This window comes from Narcine bancroftii, chromosome 6 (assembly GCF_036971445.1).
Source record: "Narcine bancroftii isolate sNarBan1 chromosome 6, sNarBan1.hap1, whole genome shotgun sequence".
Classification (NCBI taxonomy): Eukaryota; Metazoa; Chordata; class Chondrichthyes; order Torpediniformes; family Narcinidae; genus Narcine; species Narcine bancroftii.
Window position 1 is genome coordinate 164,594,204 of NC_091474.1, and position 19,007 is coordinate 164,613,210.

At 38.7% G+C, this 19,007-nt stretch overlaps 1 protein-coding gene across 1 annotated transcript in view; it reads left to right on the forward strand.

Moving 5' to 3' along the window:
- LOC138736682 (exostosin-1-like) overlaps positions 1 to 11,236 on the forward strand; it is a 441,690-nt gene extending 430,454 nt beyond the window's left edge. The window contains exon 12 of the mRNA XM_069886574.1: positions 7,372 to 11,236. Coding sequence (XP_069742675.1) covers positions 7,372 to 7,557 — 186 coding nt within the window. The 3' untranslated portion in view covers positions 7,558 to 11,236. The remainder of the gene's footprint in view (positions 1 to 7,371) is intronic.
- The last annotated feature ends 7,771 nt before the right edge of the window (positions 11,237 to 19,007 follow it).

The following is a 19,007-nucleotide window of genomic DNA, read 5'->3' on the forward strand; positions in this document are numbered from 1 at the left end:
CAGTAAGCTTGATTTCCTGGTCAAGATGGATACTGTTAAAATATGTATTTCATGTCTGTTTATATCATTGCTTCATGCCTAGCCACAATGTGTAAACATTTGAGCTATGTGCCAACATACATCTCCGTGTTACATTTACACATTGGAAGGTGTTGATCCAATCTATTTTAATCATAATTTTATCACTTGGTGAATGGAAAATGTGCTATATGGTTCTAGGATACTGTCTGTAAAGCCAAGGAACAGATTCATAATTATTTTTTGCCACAAAAAATGAGTGAGTAAACAAGGTCTGATTAGCATATGTTTCAGTTGATCATGAAGATAATATAATTATTTTTCAGGATGATAAACATGAATCATATGTTGTAATTTATTTTGTAAGCAATTGTGTAGCCTTACACTTTTACCTTTAAAGAGACATTTTTCATGGCAAGGCTTGTTTGGGTCATAGAGTGTTGGTCTTTCAGCCCAACTTGCCCACCCCAACTACACTGTTCCACCCACTCTAGTGCCACCTGTCTGCAATTGGCTGACGTCTCTCTTAACCTATCCTAACCATGTATCAGTTCAATTATTTCTTAAACAGAATTAGTACCGGCCCCAGCCACCTCCTCTGGCACCTTACTCCTTACACTCACCAACTTCTATGTTAAAAATGGTTTCTATTAAATCATTCCAGTTTAAGATAAGGGGGGCTACTGATTTCGTCTGCACTAGTCAAAAGGCATCCGTGTTCACCCGATCTATTCCACTCTTGATTTTGTACACCTCTATGAGATCACCCCTCGTCCTCCTGTGCTCCAAGAAATAAAGCCTGAGCTCTCTTTATAGCTCAGAGCCCCGAGTTCTAGAAACTTCCTCATAAATCTCTGTACCTTCTTCAGCTTGACAATATAATTCCTATACCATGGTAACTAAATTTGAATGCAATACTCCAAATGGGGCCTCACCCACAACTGTAACGTGACCTCCCAACTTGTAGACAATACTTTCACTGATGAAGGCCAATGTATCAAAAGCCTTTTTGACCACCCTATCTACTTGTGACTCCACTTTCAAGATACAATGCACCTTTATTCCTAGATCCCTCTACTCTACAATAGTCCCCAGATCCAGACTATTCATTGTGTAGGTCTTACCCATGTTAAACTTCACAAAATGTAATACCTCACACCTCTCTGTATTAAATTCCATCAACCATTTCTCTGTCCACCTGCCCAACCAATCAAAATCCTGCTGCAATTTTTGGTAACTGTCTTCACTACCTACAATACCAGATACTAAATTATTAATCTGCAAACTTGCTAATCCTGCTATGTACATTTTGATCTAAATCATTGATTTAGTTGACAAACAACAATGGGCCCAGCACTGAACCTTGTTGCACACCACTAGTCATAGACCTCCAGTCTGAAAATTAACCTTCCACTATCACTCTCTACTTTCTTTGATTAAGTCAATTTTCTATCCATTCAGCTATTTCACCTTGGATCCCATGCAACCTAACCTTCCAGAGCAGCCTATTGTGCGGAATCTTATCAAATGCCTTGCTGGAATCCATATATGCAATTGTAAAACACGAAAATCTGCAGACACCTTGGAGAAACTCATCAGGTCAAACAGTGTCATAAAGGACACTGACCTGATGAGCTTCTCCAGCATGATGTACGTATATGCAATGTTCACAGCTCTGGCCTCGTCAATCTTTTTGGTCACTGCTACATAGAATTCAATCTGATTTGTGAGGCATGACCTCCTACTTACAAAACCAAGCTGACTATCCCTAATCAGCCCTTCATCTAAACTCATGTCTATCTTCTCCCTCACAATACTCTGTAATAATTTAGCAACCACAAATGTTAGGCTCACTGGCCTGTAGTTCCCAGGCTATTCCCTGCAGCTCTTCTTGAATAGAGGCTCAACATTTGCTATCCTCCAGTCTTCTGGCACCTCATCTGTACTGAATGAAGTACACCTCATCTGTACTTAATAAATCTCAGCCAGAGCACCTGAATTTCCTCTATGTTCCCACTGTGTCTTTGGAAATATCTGATCAAGTCCAGGAGATTTGTCTACCTACAAAAGCATTGTAATACTGTAATACTGACAGTTCTCAAGATACTACCATTGACCTAATAACAATATCAGTAAAGAATTTAGAAGTATATATAGTTTCTGAGGAGAAAAAATACTTAGAGACACTTTCAAAGCAACTAAGTCTTATTAATTCAGTCTGAAGATAGATAGTTCAAGCGATTAGGTTTTCATCTTGTTTCTATCCTGTATATATTTATTGCCTGACTAGAACCATTAATTTTACCTTTGCCTCTGTTCAAATCATTGCCAAATATGATTTGATTTATGATGGAAAGTACAATTATCTATGTTTGAATCATCTTGAGAAATTTCATAAACTATGCCATAAATAATCAACAAAGGATCAAGATCACAAGAAATTTCAAACTAAGAAGCTCAGTATCTGGCAGAAAAATAAAAAAAACTTTGGAACTGTTTGTTTATGGTAAGATGGAGCAGTGAAGATTATGTTATAATGTCATCAAAAATTTAGACTCAGAATGTTCCAGTGACTCCATGTACAGTAAGTCACATAAACACCTTCATTTTTTGTTGTATGTTGATAAGGGATATATTTTTCCTTTGTTCAGCATCTCTAACAAAAATGAGAGAGAATGGTTTCAAGAGCAGACAAGAAAAAAGTCACTCACAGAGGAAAATCACATTGTAATTTAAACGTCACCCAAAGCATCTGGTCCAAGGGAAGAATGACCAGAGTTATTGGTGCATCATGTATTATGTTTCTGTTCCTTCTCAGTCTAAGTGCAAGAATGTGGTCTCAGCCATGGAAACCTGCCAGTTGGTACTGCGAGTTATTCTTTTCAAGTGTAGTGGAAAGGACAACAATCTGTTCAATCCAGAGTAGAGATTGGTAATATTAGTCAGGGGTCCTGATCATCACACAGGAATGAGACTGTTAAGAGGTAAACAAGAAAGTAAGCAGATGCTGGGTTGAGTGTAATACCCACATGTGCTGAGAAAACTCAGCAGGACACACAGCATCTATAGGAAGTAGAGTAATAGCTGACAAAGAGTTGAAGCCCGAAACGTTGGTTACCCTGGATGCTGTGTGACCTGTTGAGTTTATCCAGCACATTTTGTGTCTTGCAAGGAGATTGTCTACTCTGAGCAACAGTTTATGAGAGGATCAAAATGTTCTGATTCTCCTCCCACTCCTCTGGAATACTGGAATACTTTTGCAAAATTCTGGTGATAATCAGTTGAAGGTGATATTACTGGACACAATTTTCTCCAAGGAGAATAGGAGAAAGGAAAATATGGATAGCTTGCACCTGAACTGGAGGGAATCCAATATCCTGGCAGGAGGTTTGCTAATGTTGTGGGGAGTGGGGGGGGGTGGGGTGGGGGGTGGGGGAGTGTGATTTAAACTAGATATGCAGGGGGTGAGAACCAAAGTGAAGAGACAGGAAGAGGCAGTTGGCACACAAGTAGGGAGAGGTGGTAGGGAGTATGTGTGTAAGGACAGGATGATAGGGCAAAATTGCAGCCAGTGGGATGACTTGCAATGCCACAAGGACAGAGTCAAAAAGGTAATAGATACAGGACTGACACCTTTATATTTAAATGCACACAGCCTAAGAAATGAAGTGGATGACCTTGAAGTACAGCTACAGATTGGCAGGTATGATGATGTGGCCATCACAGAGTTGTGGCTAAAGGGTGGATGTCATTGGGAGCTGAATGGATCTGCAGTGTATCAAAAGGATAGGCAGGTAAGTAGAGAGGCTGGCATGGCTCTATTGGTAATGAATAACATTAAATCATAAGGAGAAAGGTGAAATATGATCAGAACATATAGAATCATTGTGGGTTGAGTCAAGAAATGGCAAGGATAAAAGTATATATGGACCTTCAAATAATAGCTGAACAACAAAATGCACAGCACCTAGAAAAGATATGTCAGGGTGACTATCTTATGGTAGTCATGGGGAATTTTAACATGCAAACAGATTGGGAAAGCCAGGTTGGGACTGACTCTCAAGATAGAATTTGTAAAAAGCCTATGAATTACTTTTTAGAGCAGCTTGTTGATCAGCCCACTAGGGGATCAGCTGTAATGCATTGGGTGTTGTATAATGCAATGGAAGTGATGAGAGTGTTTAGGGTAAAGAAACTTCTTATGGGACAATGATCACAATATGAGTGAGTTCAATTTGAAATTTAACAAGGAGAAACTAAAATCAAAATGTGTTGGTATTTCAGAGGAGTAAAGGAAATTACGCTGGCATGAGAGAGGAACTGGTCAAAGTGGATTGGAATGGGGCCCTAGTAGGGAGGACGGCAGAGCAGCATATCAAAAAAGGAAATATATGAATGGAAAAACGTTCATTTATGGCTGACAAGGGAAGACAAAGCTATCGTAAAAGCAAAAGAGAAGGCATACAAGGAAGCAAAGAATTAGTGGGAAGATAGAGGTTTGGGAAATTTTTTAAAAACTTGCAAAAGGCAACTAAAAACTCATATGGAGGGAAAAGATGAAGTATGAAAGTAAGCTCATAAATATTATCAAAGATGATACAAAAAGTTTCTTCAAGAATATAAGGAGTAAAGGAGAACTGAGAATAGATATAGGGCCACCAGAAAATGATAATGGGAGATGGCAGAGGGACTAAGTATTTTGCATCAGTCTTCACTGTGGAGGACATTAGCAGCGCGCCAGATGCCCAAGGGTATTAGGAAAGGAATTGAGTGTAATTACTATCACAAGGGAGAAGTTGCTCAGAAAGCTGAATAGTCTAAGGGTAAATAGTCTCCTAGATCAGTGGATTGCACTTACAGGTTCTGACAGAAGTAGCTGTGGAGATTATGGAGGTATTGGAAATGATCTTTCAGGAATTAATAGATTGAATAGAGGATTAGCCTATTTCTGCTCCAATGTCTTAAGTCTAATATCACATTCAAAACCTCATTGTTTATGAGGGCCAGTAACCATGTAATAATTATAATATTACAGTTTCTGAAATCTCCTTGTTGTATTAGCAATCAGCTTCTTTGGAATGGTGCAATCTTTGAGATATTTGTATTGTGATAGAGGATTACATTTGGTAATTTTTAATTCATGCTATTTGATGCAGATGTTTTGACAGGATTGGATATCAGCAGGTACGAATTCTTCCACACACTATTGTGAACAAAGAAAATCATGTGGAAGACTTTGCTATGTTTTTCATTTTTATTGCCAACCAAAGCAATGAGTATCACAGAACATATATTACTGAAACACTGCAACTTTGATTGCCTTGAAGTTCCCTTTCCTGATTAAGAAAATGGATCCTTGGAGGCCTAGGTGCGAGAAATCGTTGGTTGAACAGTCTGTGGGGGCATCTTCAACTGAGGAGGCATACCAAGGCAGTCTAACTGGAGATTTCAGATTGAAATGTGGTCCTCTATGTGTCCTGAGCAAATCAAAAGAAATTAATAGGTTCTGAAACATTGCCAAAGTGACTTTGCCTATGTGTATAATACATTTTATCATGTTTTTCAAGAGCATTTCACTGTAAATCTAGTGTTGATTTCCAAAACAATCCTGCACAGTACTGGCACTGTTTACCAGCTTGGAAAGTGCACAACTGTATTCATCTTTTGTAGAATACCATCAAATCCTTGTGAGCTTCAGGCACCAAGCAAGTTACAAGTAAAGCCACCATTAATACCATCCTTTGCTTTTGGTCTATAATCATAATAAGGAAGAACCGTTGGCAATAAATTATTGTGACCCAGTAGATTTAGGAATTACTAAAACAAGCTAGAGAAAAATCAACTGAGCATTAAGAATTCTGGACATTCACAAATGGACAAAATGCAGAGAATGAAATGGAGTGGCTGATCATGTTAAGGATCATATAGTAAGAAGTAAAAGAAAAGCAGAATACATGCAGAGATAAACAATAACAAATAATCATTTTAACTAATTGAGGTAATTTAATGGGAGAGAAAAAATAGGTGAACAGATTAGGGCAAATATAAATTCATGGAATAATATTTAAGAGAGATTTCAGTAACCCTGAGATTAATAGGCTGGAAGAGCAAAGTAAATAAGATAAGGGTATAGCATTGCTGTTGCGCACATGTGGAAACCTGGAGAAAAATTAAGAAAGGGCACCTTCTATGTCCATCTGTGAGAACTACCAGAGACTCATATGGGCAGCACTCCTCAGTATTGCTCTGAAGTGTCATATTAGATTCTTGTTAATATGCTTTTGGAAGGGGTCTTCAATCCAGAGCTTTGTGTCTGATAAACACGTTCGACATGGTTCATAGGAAATATATGTTACTTTTTGAACAGCAATACTGCAGGAATATCTTCTTCATGTAGAGCTGTCCTGTGTTGTTCTTGATAGTACTTGTGTGAAAATCTGAGAGGTTCCTACGGAATATCATGCACCAATACTATTAGCTGTGGATCTCCAAAGCAATGTGCCGTCAGCAGCTCATCGAAGTATTCAGACCATCACCCACAGTTTAAGAACTGAATATAACAGTATTTATGTGCTGTGCATTTGTAAGAAATAAATAAATAAAACAATGCTTAAGCATAGGCTTAAAGAATTCAATGTTCACAGATTATATTCAACTTACTTTGCATTCTTTCATTAGATGTGGTTACATTTCACAATTTGCAGCATTGATAACCAATCCCTAAATGCCTCCAAATTACAAAAGCAGTAAAAATCAACCATATTAAATGTTTATATTTGCTTTAATATTGATATGTTAAAAAAAGGTTGTGACTAGTCATAATTATGTTCTTATAACCAATCACCAGATCATAAAGATAATTTCTTCTTAAAAATTAATGTTCTCCACTGAGATCCATAGCGCACTGAAAATAATATTTAGAACATTTAGCTCATGTTCTGGTTTAATTCGATGGTGAAGATAATCCACTCAATGAGAAATCTCCACACGGTACTCATTTTGAAATTGAAAATAATTTCTGGAAAGCATAAGAAGAGAGTGGTATAATAAGCTAGCCTTGCTCTGCACAATGTACAAACTTTTTAGTTACCAAGGTAACTGCTTGGAGATCACATTTTCTCATTTATATAGTACAACTCATCCTGGATTATTTATGCACAGCAATTCATCTTGTATTTTTTTATTGCACATTTAAAAGGTGTGAAATGTCCTGCATAAAACCATTTTAAATCTCCCTGTCCCTTTGGGAATTCTCCAGAATATATGGGGAACCATTTTAGATACAAGCTTTTTACATATCTGTGTTTACAGTTGCTGTTATTTTTCATTTTAAAATTTTCACTTTCTCCACAGGGATCAAAGACTTCCCGCTGGGCTGATCCAGATCACTTTGCACAGCGCCAGACCTGCATGAACACTTTTGCCAGCTGGTTTGGCTTCATGCCTCTCATTCACTCACACATGAGGCTGGATCCCATTCTTTTCAAAGATCAAGTCTCCATCCTGCGCAAGAAGTACCGGGAGATTGAACGATTATAGTGGCCTGCTGAACTGTTGTGCTTAGATGCCTGTGGGATTTCTTTATTATAGAAACCTCAAATAACTCTTGATGATTCTGTAAAACAGAACAATAAAGGCAACAAGACCATTCAACGTTCTGGGGACCAAACAGCAATGATGGTTGTGCAGTCTAAAAGATTGGTGCGAGATACACTTTTGTTCCCAATTTTATTATTGTTTTATTTTGTCTACTCAGACTGAAATCTCTGACAATCGTGCCTAATCTTTAATGATTTTAGTAATGAACAGCACATTGCAAATTTATTGTTTAAAGAATGTACATTTTCTATTTAAAGCTTGTGAGGTGATTGGGGAGTTCAGCTGAATACAAATTAGTTTTCTTTTTGGCTCTGTGTCTAATTGTTGCATCTTACATTTTAATTATTTTCATATCTGGCATTTGTACTTTGGTCAAAAGTGTGTTTAATGAGAACGGAAAGAATTAGTGTGCATCAATTAAATATAGTTGCAGACAAGGCAGGTGGGTCAAAGAATTCTCATCATGCACAGTGTTATCTATCTGCAATTATACATCACATTAGTTTGAAAAAGGAAGGTTAACAGGTGCTGATGGTCGATTCGTAACAGCTAAATTCTAAGTTGGATTAAACTATTTCTCCTGATGAACAACATTATATGAAAATATTGCCTGGATCACAACTTAGTACACTAATGAACCACAAACCTATAATATCAAAAAACATAATATTTTAACATAGCAATTACGATTCTTAGAATATAAAATATACAGTACTTCTTGCTTTGTGATCCAAGTAAATGCAATGGATGGGACCAACAGGGATGTCTTGTGGCCCTATACTCACAATTTCTTCAGCTTCTACATCAGTTACATCCTAGAAAATTATCTACACCCTGGAAATGCAACTTAAAAATTCATACTTTACAAATCCAAAATGAACAAACCAGGTATGAAATATCAGGGTCCAAGGATGCTTTTGCTCAACTGTGAGTTTGTCTAAGTGACTGGTTGTTTGCAAGTTGTAAACTAATTTTTATCTTTTATCAAAGCATACAGTTTAAATTTATAGATTGGTTCTGACTGTATGAAAAGCTTTTCAAAGAAAAACACCCTCAAGTAATGAGTTATTTTAAATTTAGCTCTCCTGTCAGATGATAATGCCAGGAAATAAATTCAATACATCAATGGCACTTTATTATGCAACTGGTTTTTCATTGCAAATGTGTATTATATGTAATGACAGTCTGAAGCATCAACATGTTCAGTTTGCTTTATCACTGACTTAAAGATCATTTTTGCTATAAATGTAGTTTTCATAATGAGAAATTGTTTCCTTGATGCAATAGAGGTAACAATTAAATGACAAAAAAAATGTATTGTTATTGATGGAGTTTAATTTAATCAATAATGCATTCAAATCTAGATTCAAGCAGCAGCAGAAGGTGGGAGTTTGCTTAATTGAGTTGCTCTTGTATATCAGAACCCACAACCATATTTCAATCACGTTAAAATATTTTATTGGGAGAAAACCAAATGCAGGTAGTATTTAAGAGAGCCACTCATGCAAAATGAGTCTTTGGGGAAATTTATAGATCTTAATAAGTGGTTGCCTTCTCATTTATAACTGATTGCCAAATAAACACTGGCTAATGGGTCAGGTATAATCAGTTTAAATTATTATAATAGAACTGAAATTAAATTGGTGACAAAATTGTTGATTCTAACCTGATTGGTTTCTAACCACTTTCATTGAATCATTTTGGCTATGTCAAAGTTATTTTTGAATAAATGTTTTAATCACTGAGCAGAGATGTCCAAAAATCAAATTTGAAATTCTGTTTGTTTAATTAATAAGATTTATTTCCTCTTTAGTTGCACCTCGTTTCTGGAGTGCTGCCTATTAACTTCTCTTATGAATTAAGTAAACAAACAGGCTTTACTGGCCATGGTTTTCTAGTCCAATGCACCAGTTTCTGGGGTTCCTGGTGTGGAACTGGGGATCTTTCACAATCCTGACTCCCACTTTCCAGTCATTTAATGGTATTAATATGCCAGTGAATGTTGAAAGATTCATGAAAGTCACAAAAGAAACACAATCCAAGTTATTTTCCAGGTTTTAGGAGTCAACATTCAATATTCAATGGACAGCAGAATGGCCTTGGGGAGCTAACCTTAGAGAGGCCAAGGCAAGCACACTTGGACTTCAGCTATGGGCAGTCCTAAAGCAACAGAGGGAAGAATTATGCAGAAACAAAAATCTTCAAACAGCTTGTGGTATTGAGATGTCAGCCCCCTTCCAGTTCAACCCTGCATCAAGGATCAGGAGGCCTGAATCCAGCATGCATGTTCCCAAGTCCAGTATGTTAATCACTCTTGGGTCATCTCCTAACCAGGAAGACATCCAACCCCCTCAAAAAGTTTGAATGCCATTTTCTAAAAGCAACTTCAGAAAATGCAATGCAAACTTTACACAGAAGCCAGAGCTGGCACAGCTTGAACAAATATTCAGTGTAGGTTGCTGCTACCGAGACAGTGTTTTTCTAAAACTCACAAATATCCTGAAAATATGTATATTCTGCACAGCATGCATTAATAAATGTACCTACAAACACATGGGTGAATTTATTTCTCAGAATCAATCTTTTTAACTCTAACTATTGCTTTATTTTGAGAAAAGCATTTTAAGCTAAGGAAAAATGGCTTGCATTTTCACAATTTTTTTTTCCTTATATTATGTTCCCTCCTGCTGCTTATCCTTCTATTGGCAAGATCTAATTTTTGTTTCCTTTTTGAGATTCCTTTTATCAGATCAGAATCCCAAACAGTAGATCAGTATTGTTTTTCGATTCAATTATGGATTCCTCTGATATTTTATTCTATGCCGTATGTAAAGGATTAGCTTTCATTGATATGTTTCAGAATGTATGCAGCATATGGTTTCTGAGTTACTGTTAATTTAACAGGTTTAGATCAGCAAGGTGTCAATACTTGGTAGTGAATTTTGCTGGGATCATTTTAAAATGTTCTGTAAACTGGATTAAATTTGGGATTTGAACAATTCCAAACTAATTATTGGAAAGAATGTAGATTGGCTTAAATTAGAATGGGCACTGTAACACCAAAGCCATATATACTGTATAGTTAAATACTGTTAGAATGGTTCTCAGAAGTCACTGATCAGTATTAACATTTCATTTAATGCTTTACATTGACCATACAATCAAATATTTGCTCATTTAAGTTTTGCCTGACTGGAAAACATAACACCACTTCCCATCTCTTACTTCAGTAAAGATTTAAATATTTTGTGGTCAGTTTTATTCATTTTGAACTTTACTGACTTGTGGGTTTATTTAACTTTGTTTTTATTATGGTCTGATTTTATGACATGCTGGACTTTAGGAGTCCTGTGGATTTGCTGTGGATTTAACAGAAAATCCTTTGAAATATTGGGTTCGTATTTACATTTCTGATTGGTCTGTCTTACACGTAGATTTGCCATTGCATGCGGTCAAATTGCAATGCTGAATCGGGAAGTGTGAAATGTAACTCAACTTTCCAATCTGCTTCTGCAGAGCAAACTAGAAACTTTTTGAATATGGAAACAATAAATACTGTAAATGCCAATTTTCTATATATGACTTAATTTGTTGAAATAAAATGATTTTTTAAATGAGATTGTTTTGTAACTTGTTATAGGAGCTCCCCATTCTCGAGAGTCCAACTTACAATTTTTCAGTTACAATGGTTTAAATCCGTATTTACAATTTTGAATTCCAATTGTTACAAGATCAAACCAGCAACCACAAAGGAGGCATATCACACAGGGGTAAAGATGAACAATTACTTTATTAACAAAAAATTCACCTTCAAACTTTAATTAAAAATCCCCCCCCCCCTTTATAATAATGCCCACTGGTTACTATGCAAATTTCTATAACAGTGTAAAACTAATAAATTCCTCAGCCTAAATATAACATATGTAATTAAAGTCTAAGTTATATTTCCAACCAGCTCACAAAAACAACTTAGTCACAAAGCAAACACAAAACACACAAAACTTCGATCTCAACCAAAGCAAAGATCATAAACAAAACTCAGTTTGTTTGGTAAACTGAAGCCAAAAGATCTTTGAGAGAGAGAGAGAGAGAGAGAGCACAAAATTCAAAGTTGTCTTCTTGTCTTGCTTACAGAGAGAGGAACAACTGGTTTGGTCCAGATCCTTCTGGCTGCCTTTGGAATGTTCATCCCTTTTTGAAATCCCAACATTCTAAACTGTCCTACAGACAATGACTCATGCTCTGGGCTGCCTTCCACTCCACAGCACCATCCAACTTGGTTGGATGATAAACTTGGTTTATCATCCAAGTCCAGAAATTCTTAGATCATTTTCTGCACATGCTCAGTCTGTCTCCCACTCTCTCAGCAGTCCACCTTCACCTTGGCTCTCTAAGGCAAACTCACTTTTCAACACATAGGCCAATTCACACCACAGGATTCTGTAACACAATCTATTCCCATGCTTGCAATATGCGGTACACTACTCCCTCGCGATGTTGGGCGAATCGCATGAGAGTGTCATACAGCATACTGTCTTGTGATGCTGACTCAATGATGCTTGCAGTCTCTAGTGATCATGTGAACAAAGTGCACTATGAGCTGTTACTGAGTATCATCAGAACAGAGTGAAATTGATGACCCTGTCGCTTTAGCATCCTCACCATCCAGCAATTAATTTTAGTTCAATGTTTCAAACATTCTTCATGCCCAGTGTGCTTTCCACTGTGTATGTTAATAGTTTGTTTCAGTGTGGAATAAAGGTATTTAAAATTTAATTATAAAAAATGTTAGGTGCTGTATTCTTTTTCAACTTGCAATGGGTTTGCCAGAACGTGACCCCATCTTAAGTTGAGGAGCAGCTATATTTTCCTTTTGTTTAAGTTAAGCACTTGACACCTACCATTCAGGCCTGATCCCAAGTAGCCAGAACAATAGATGGTACATCCTCTGAACAAACAAGTCAAGGCTGCGTCACTGAATGAGATGAGCCATGGATATGCAGTGGAATTAAAAGCCTCATATAATTATGTGAATGAATAAATGGTTGAAGGAAAAGATCTGACAATTTAGAAAACTGAAGAAAACAAATCAATACTCTTGGTAGTTCAAGCAATATCTGTGGGTAGACATAAGAGTTAACCTTTCAAATAATGACTATTCAGCTAAACTGAAAGACGTTAGAGATGTATTTGATTAAAAGATGAACAGAAATAGGGTGGGAGGGAGGAGATGAAACGAAACACTCACCCAGCTTCACAAACTGAAATAATTTCCTTGGCATGCTTGATCTCTCCAGTTATATCAGTAGTCAAAACTCCACCCGCCCCCACCAAGCCTACTAATCAGTTCAACTCCAGGCTACATTCTTATAAAATTTATTAAATGTTCCCTACAAGTATTTCTCCCCAATTTATGTACCCATTATTAATGTTTTATTCTGTTTTTCATTTTGCTGACTGTAGAACTTAATAAAAAGAAATGCTAGGCCCCATTATGGCTTCTCCAGCATCTAGTAAGATCATGTCTGATCCTTTCCTGTACTCAATACCATTTGCTTGCTTTCTCCCCATTGCCCTTTTTGTTCAACTGTATCACAGTCACCACCTTGGATAGATCTAATGACTCCATCTCCACAGATCTCTTGGGTAGAGAATTCTACAGATTCACAATATTTTTGAGAGTAGAAATTTTTCTTCATCTCTCTCATAAATGGGAAGCCCTTTCTTCGGAGTGACACTGTCCCCACTAGGAGAAACATCCTCCCAGCATCCACCCTATATAGGGCCAACCTAATCAACCTCCACATGTTCATTTCTTCCAGGAATCAATTGAGTGAACCCATTCTGTACTTTCTCCAACAAAAGCAGATCCTTCCTTAAATATAAAAAGCAAAAATCTCTATAGTACCCCAGGTACAGTTACACCTGTGCCCTGTAAAGTTGCATCAAAGCATCCTAGGTTTAATACCCTATGCTCCTTGCAATAAAAGCTAATGTTGCTTTCACCTTCCTAATTCCTTGTTGTACCTGCATGCTAATATAGAATGAAAAATGTTGGAGCTGACTCTATATTTTAGTCTTAAATCTCAAGACAATCCTACAACTGGTTCAGATGGGTCTTCAGTTCTGCTATCTTTCTGACATGAGTCTGTGCCACCCAATTTACATCCCATTAACCTACACCCCGATACGCTTTTGAAGGGTGAGAGGAAACCGAAGCCCCCGGAGAAAACCCATGCAGACATGGGGAAAATGTACATACTCCTTGAAGACGGTGCAGGATTCGTACCTGGGTCCAGACCTGATCGCTGATGCTGTAAAGGTGTTACATTCACCTCCACACCCACCATGCTGCCAGTATGTTCTGGGGAAATGAACTGGTATTCCTAGCAGCACTGATAAGATGGTGGGAGGCCTCGTCACAAACTTACATGGTCATCTGGTATAGTAATGGCACTTCCTCCAGGATGTCAGCAAGAGTCCAGCTTTTACAGTTTTATCTTCGCTGAACTAATTTCAAATTTTCAAGGCAGAATCTGATTTCAGATTCTGTGAGCTTTTGGAATACTAGTGCAGGAATAAAATCACTCCATTCCTTCCTCATGTACACTTGTTTTGAGAGAAACTTGTTACATTCCTGCCCACTGGTCATGCCTTCAAGAGAGCCAGTCATATATGAGACCTATCTAATCAGATGTTTCCTACCACCTTCTGCTTGCATGGTAGAACAGGAGTGGAAATCCAGTTGTGGTCAAGCATCTAAACATTCATGAAAAATATTCAGATCCCTATCATTGGAAACCAAATTGAAGTTTTATCAGCTGGTAATGCTAGAATGCAATGCGTTCAGATACAACAAATTTTATGTAACGAAAAACAGAACACTAGAAGATTTCATTGGGTTGAACAGCATCAGTGGAGGCAAAGAGTCTTTGTTGATATTTCTGCTTGAGACCCTGCATTAGGATTGAGAAGGAAGAAGTGGCAGCACATAACAAAACGAGGAAGGGATGTGACAGAAGCTAGCAGGAGAAGCAGGTTGGAGATGTGGGGAGGGGGTAAACAAATAGAGAAGTAACCTGGCTGATCAGGAGGATACTGGAGGTGTGGGTCACCTGAAATGGGAAAATTCACTGATTATGACATTGGGTTGTCACCTACTCAAGTGGAACATAAGATTGACTTGCAAAGTTATGGAGGAACTTAGTAGGTCAGGCAGCATCCATGGAAAGCAATAGACTGGCAACATTTTGGTGTGAAAACCCTTCATTGGGAATAGCAGAAATCAGATTAAAGCCAAAATAAAAGTGGGAGTGGGGGTAGGAGGAGCACAAGTGGGTAGATCTTGTTCTTCCAATGTCTGCAGCAATGGAGAAGACCCCGAGGACAGACAAGTTGGTGTTGGTGGGAAGGAGAGCTAAAATTAAAGCTCAAGATGGTCATTGCAGACAGAGTGTATGTGCCTTCATTTGGTTTCCAATGTGGAGAAGGCCACATCCTAGGAACCAGATGCAGTATTCAGGGTGTAAGCAGTCTTCATGCCATATTTGATGTGTTCTGCACTCTCAAATATTTGCATAAAACATTGACGCTCAGATAACAATTCTTCTGAGTACAAACCCCATAAGCTCAATGCCAACTTTTGAAGTGAAGAAGGGTGCAAATTGACCCTTGTTGCTCCTCGATCAAAATCAGTATATGTTCTATTTTCCATGGGGAATTGTCGCCTCTATGAGCTCGCGTTGTCAACAGTGGATTTCAGAATAACGTGATTATCCTGAAATCCATTACACAACTATTGATTTTTATAAAGTAAAACCCCTGCTATCTGGCACCTCTGGGGAATGGTAGATGATGGATAAGAGAATTTTCTGGTTTCTCAAGATTGTGTGTTGCTTGACAGTTGAACTAATGGTGAAGCATGCAATTTTAAACTTCATATTTTTTATCTAGTATATATTTTCCTCAAATTTTTTTGCTGATTGATTGAGGCTGCTGGTTGCTTAAATTCCGGATAACAGGGATTTTACTGTATTAATTTTTTAAACAATGATTTAAATATTTGGAAAATTTTACCAATATAATACTTAATCGTTATCTTAAATGTTCTGTATTTGAATGTTGTATGAATACAAAAATAGTTAGAGCAATTTCATTGGTAATTGACACATCTTATAAACCTCAGTCAAATATTTGATTCCTCTCAGTATTTCTACAATCTCAGCATGTTAAGGTATTATGATACTTCTCTACACCTGACAACATTCACTGTGATGAACTTGAAGTCTATGGCATTGATACTATTATAAAATTCCACTTGGGGATAATTGAAACAATTTCTTGAAGCTCTAGTGCTAGGCCAAGAGGAATATAATCTGAGACTCGAGCTGTGATATCAAGTCCAAAGCCACACATACACTAGAGTGAGACAAAGGGAGGGGTGGGTATGGGAATATCAAGTTCAGCGGGTTCACAGAGAGACAAATCTGGACTTGTGTTATAATCACACGTAATTTTCATTACACACAAGAGACAAAGGGGAGAAAGTTAAATGGTACTCAAATCTTTTTTTTTGGCTTGGCTTCGCGGACGAAGATTTATGGAGGGGGTAAAAGTCCACGTCAGCTGCAGGCTCGTTTGTGGCTGACAAGTCCGATGCGGGACAGGCAGACACGGTTGCAGCGGCTGCAGGGGAAAATTGGTTGGTTGGGGTTGGGTGTTGGGTTTTTCCTCCTTTGCCTTTTGTCAGTGAGGTGGGCTCTGCGGTCTTCTTCAAAGGAGGTTGCTGCCCGCCAAACTGTGAGGCGCCAAGATGCACGGTTTGAGGCGATATCAGCCCACTGGCGGTGGTCAATGTGGCAGGCACCAAGAGATTTCTTTAGGCAGTCCTTGTACCTTTTCTTTGGTGCACCTCTGTCACGGTGGCCAGTGGAGAGCTCGCCATATAACACGATCTTGGGAAGGCGATGGTCCTCCATTCTGGAGACGTGACCCATCCAGCGCAGCTGGATCTTCAGCAGCGTGGACTCGATGCTGTCGACCTCTGCCATCTCGAGTACTTCGACGTTAGGGATGAAAGCGCTCCAATGGATGTTGAGGATGGAGCGGAGACAACGCTGGTGGAAGCGTTCTAGGAGCCGTAGGTGATGCCGGTAGAGGACCCATGATTCGGAGCCGAACAGGAGTGTGGGTATGACAACGGCTCTGTATACGCTTATCTTTGTGAGGTTTTTCAGTTGGTTGTTTTTCCAGACTCTTTTGTGTAGTCTTCCAAAGGCACTATTTGCCTTGGCGAGTCTGTTGTCTATCTCATTGTTGATCCTTGCATCTGATGAAATGGTGCAGCCGAGATAGGTAAACTGGTTGACCGTTTTGAGTTTTGTGTGCCCGATGGTACTCAAATACTATTTCACTTAAGCAACAATATAAACATTTACATCAGACCAAGGTTGGACTCTGATACCAGTGGCTGCTTATATTCTACACACTCACTCACATGTGTACACACTGTAGAGACGGGGACTTTCTCACACACACGCACACACACACACACACACACACACACACACACACACACACACACACACACACACACACACACACACACACACACACACACACACACACACACACACACGGTTCCCTGTAACAATGGAGGTGCATTTTTCTGCAAATACTGATCTATTGCAGTATTATGGCTCAGCTTTGGTGTAGTGCACATCTTACCCACAACACTTACAGTTATGTCAACAATAGTGACCTAACATGGAGTGATCTACAGGGTTTGGACCATGAGTCAGAAAAAAAGAATGTGCTGTATGTTGGTGTTACATACAGTGCTAATCTGTGCTTCTAGCCAATAATGACCCTAGGTAATTTAAATTAGCCAATGGCAGGATGTCAGCTAATGGGTGCCTGGAGTCCAACTTTGATAAACAGGTGATGTGACTTCCAAATACAGGGAGGGCACATGACCACCTGCAATACATACATTCCAGACAGGCAGGGAAATCATGTTCCCTCCACACACAACAGACATAGCTGGTGAAAACTGATGATCAATTTTAAGGGACTTGCAAACTTAGTTCAGAACATGCTGAAGTGCTCTGGCTTGGGAGGAATTCCATCACGTCAGACTCTCTCAAATCTCTGATCACTGGCTTTAAAATAACTGCAAGAGACATAGTTGAGCATCCTGCTACAGGAGATCTTGCAGTAACATATGACCCAATGTGGAGGGCATGGTGACCTGCAGTAACCACGAACAAATACTCTCTCATCGTAGCAGTCTGAATTCAGGAAAATGCAAGGAAGAAAATGAGTTGCCAGGTTACCAAGTATATGAACTTGTCATTTCATTTTAAGTAGGTTGCACCTCACTGTCCACACAGTGCAGCATTACAGAATGAGACTGTATTATGAAGAAACGTGGCTGTCATGTGATAGCACTGCCATTATCTTGTTGGAAGTCATGCCATCTGTCAATCAAGGTTTGGCCCCACCCATTAATGCACACCTTGCTGTTGGCCAATTTAAATTCCTTTGGACTTGGCCTTGGGCCATTAGCCTTTTTAATCAGTTTAACCTAGTCACAGAGCCATTGGTTCCCTGTAAATTACTGGGCTGGACTCTCCAGCCCCCTTGTACTTGGCCTTCAGCCATTGGCTGTTGTGATAGGATTAACCTTCCTGGTACTGAGTCATTGGCCTCCTGTGAACAACCTGACCTTCACCGACCCATCCCGTCCTCCAGCACTATAAAGAGCACCACATGTGCTCGTTTTTTTTCTCTTTGCCATCTTCATTCCAGGCCTAGAACTGTGGAACAGGGCTGGAGAAATTGTTGATAATGTGTGCATTCTTATAGGGTTGGGAGTGTGTCCTTAATAGCATAGAGCTTTGCCTGCACTGAGTCAAGGGGTGGCAGGTATCATATTGGATATGGGGATCAAGCCAATTCAGAATGTTAAACATGAGACTGATTACACTCCTTAACTTCAATATTTTCCCTAGAAATGAATTCCAGTATCCTGTTTGCATTTTTAATTCTTTAACTAACCTTTCGTACTGCTTTTAATGATTTGTTCATCCATATCGTGGGTCTTTCAAGGGCATTCGGATTTTTACTCTGCGTGGACCATCCCTTCTGTCACTTCACAGTACCATCTACAAGATTTCTGGTCCTGTGTCACATTAGGTTCTTCTTTGCTGGCACCTGAACACAGTGCTCTTCCCCTACAACCCACCATCTCAGTGATGTATAATCTGTGAAACTGAATCACATGACTCTAATTGCAAATTATTCCAGTGAGAAGTGAATAACAGTGGCTGCAAGGAACTCTCCAGTGGTCTAAATAACCACCCTTATCATCTACTTTTCCCTTTCTGTTT